General features: G+C 39.4%; 1 protein-coding gene across 1 annotated transcript in view; it reads right to left on the bottom strand.

The window, feature by feature from the left end:
• Positions 1 to 219: 219 nt before the first annotated feature.
• TRDMT1 (tRNA aspartic acid methyltransferase 1) overlaps positions 220 to 1,727 on the bottom strand; it is a gene marked incomplete at its 5' end in the record, with an annotated part of 12,707 nt that continues 11,199 nt past the window's right edge. The window contains one exon of the mRNA XM_010086642.1: positions 220 to 238. Within this exon, the coding sequence (XP_010084944.1) occupies positions 220 to 238 (19 nt within the window). The remainder of the gene's footprint in view (positions 239 to 1,727) is intronic.

The following is a 1,727-nucleotide window of genomic DNA, read 5'->3' as shown; positions in this document are numbered from 1 at the left end:
AAATGATGCATTGATTTCCTGACATTTCATTACTAGTTATAATGAAAGAAGTTGGCTTAAGAAATTACAGTCTTCAATTTTCATCTGACTCAAGATTTCTTTTTCCCCTCTCTTTACTTCCATAAGCTTTCAAAAAAACCTTTTAATTCCATGCATATAATATATTATTTCTGGGTATACACCTATATTATGACTAACTAAAAGGCAATTTCCACAATGCTAGAGAAAGTTTCCGTAACTATTATTACACTAGTTTAGAAGATAATGCTTCTCTTGTCAATAGCATATCAAGAATTAACAAGTCCAGAATGATTAAATCTAAAGAAGTAGTTTTCATTTGCTTTGTCCTTTAAAATGGACAATTTCCTCTCACAACTTCTGTCAGCACAAACATACTCCTAAGAGGAACCATGGTATCTGTAGTCTCAAGAAACTCAGCAATCATTTTCCAACTGCCTAGGAGTCCAAGGTCAGAAGGGAACACAGGATCATCTGCTCAATCTCTCACACATCACAGGCCGTTACATTTTGCCCTATACTCCACCAAAGCTCTTCAGAAGACATACTGCTATGACAATGGCAGAAAGGCAAAAAACACTTAAGAGGAACCATGGTATCTGTAGTCTCAAGAAACTCAGCAATCATTTTCCAACTGCCTAGGAGTCCAAGGTCAGAAGGGAACACAGGATCATCTGCTCAATCTCTCACACATCACAGGCCGTTACATTTTGCCCTATACTCCACCAAAGCTCTTCAGAAGACATACTGCTATGACAATGGCAGAAAGGCAAAAAATACCGATGAAATATCAGTGTTTGAGGTCCCTGAATTAGCAAAGACCGGAGAAGGCATACCCAGATTTATCCTCATCACACAAACCTTGCTGGAAATCTCTGAAAACCAATCAGAACTGAGGGCAATTTTTCTCCCAGTCTCAAAGCTGAAGGTCAGTACACCTTATAAGAAAGACACCAGGCAGGCATCTCAGCACTCAGGGATTCTCTGTCCTACTTGGAGGGTTGTTTGGCTCCATTCAGGGTCCTCTTTCCCAGATCTCATGCTTTGGAGAAGTAAAAACAGAACTCCTAGAGCAGCAGAAACTTATTTTTGCCTCAGAAAGTGACCTAGATGAAGCCTGAGATGTAATTACAATCTTTGTCTTAATGCAGAGCTGGAACTTATATGATCACATTGAGAACCATGTTGGAAATCTTCCTTCCCAAAGGCTGTTAAAAAAGGGAACAAGGACAGTAAATCCAATTCCTACATTTTGAACCAAGAAGAACTACCACAACTATCTGGCCTGGCTCCTTCCCCATCAGCAGAAGGGCAACAGTCACATTCCGTGTCAGATTTCCCACCACTATATATAAAGACTTCATATTAACTACTCAGGAGCCTCCTTCAGTGTGATTTTGATAAACATGACCACAAACTGCCATGATGTATTCCAGTGAAACCACAAGTGACCAATTTATTTTTGATGGCACTTAAGGCATACATGAAATACGTAAGAGATCATTCTGGCCTAAGGTTTTTATTTGACTGTTCTAATTAACAAACAGATCCCAGGAGATGCTGACTGCCCCACAACTCAAAAGAGCGAGGGCAGAAGAGGCATCTATCAATAAGAGCTAGGGGAAAGGCTTTCCTTTTGCACAAATTTTCAACTTTTGAAATGCTGTCTCTTCTCAGCTTTTTTGTTGTCAAAAAGTTAAAATCACAAA

The sequence above is a fragment of the Pterocles gutturalis genome, unplaced genomic scaffold (genome assembly GCF_000699245.1).
Source record: "Pterocles gutturalis isolate BGI_N339 unplaced genomic scaffold, ASM69924v1 scaffold10726, whole genome shotgun sequence".
NCBI classification, from domain to species: Eukaryota; Metazoa; Chordata; class Aves; order Pterocliformes; family Pteroclidae; genus Pterocles; species Pterocles gutturalis.
This window is presented reverse-complemented; position numbering and strand designations above follow the sequence as displayed.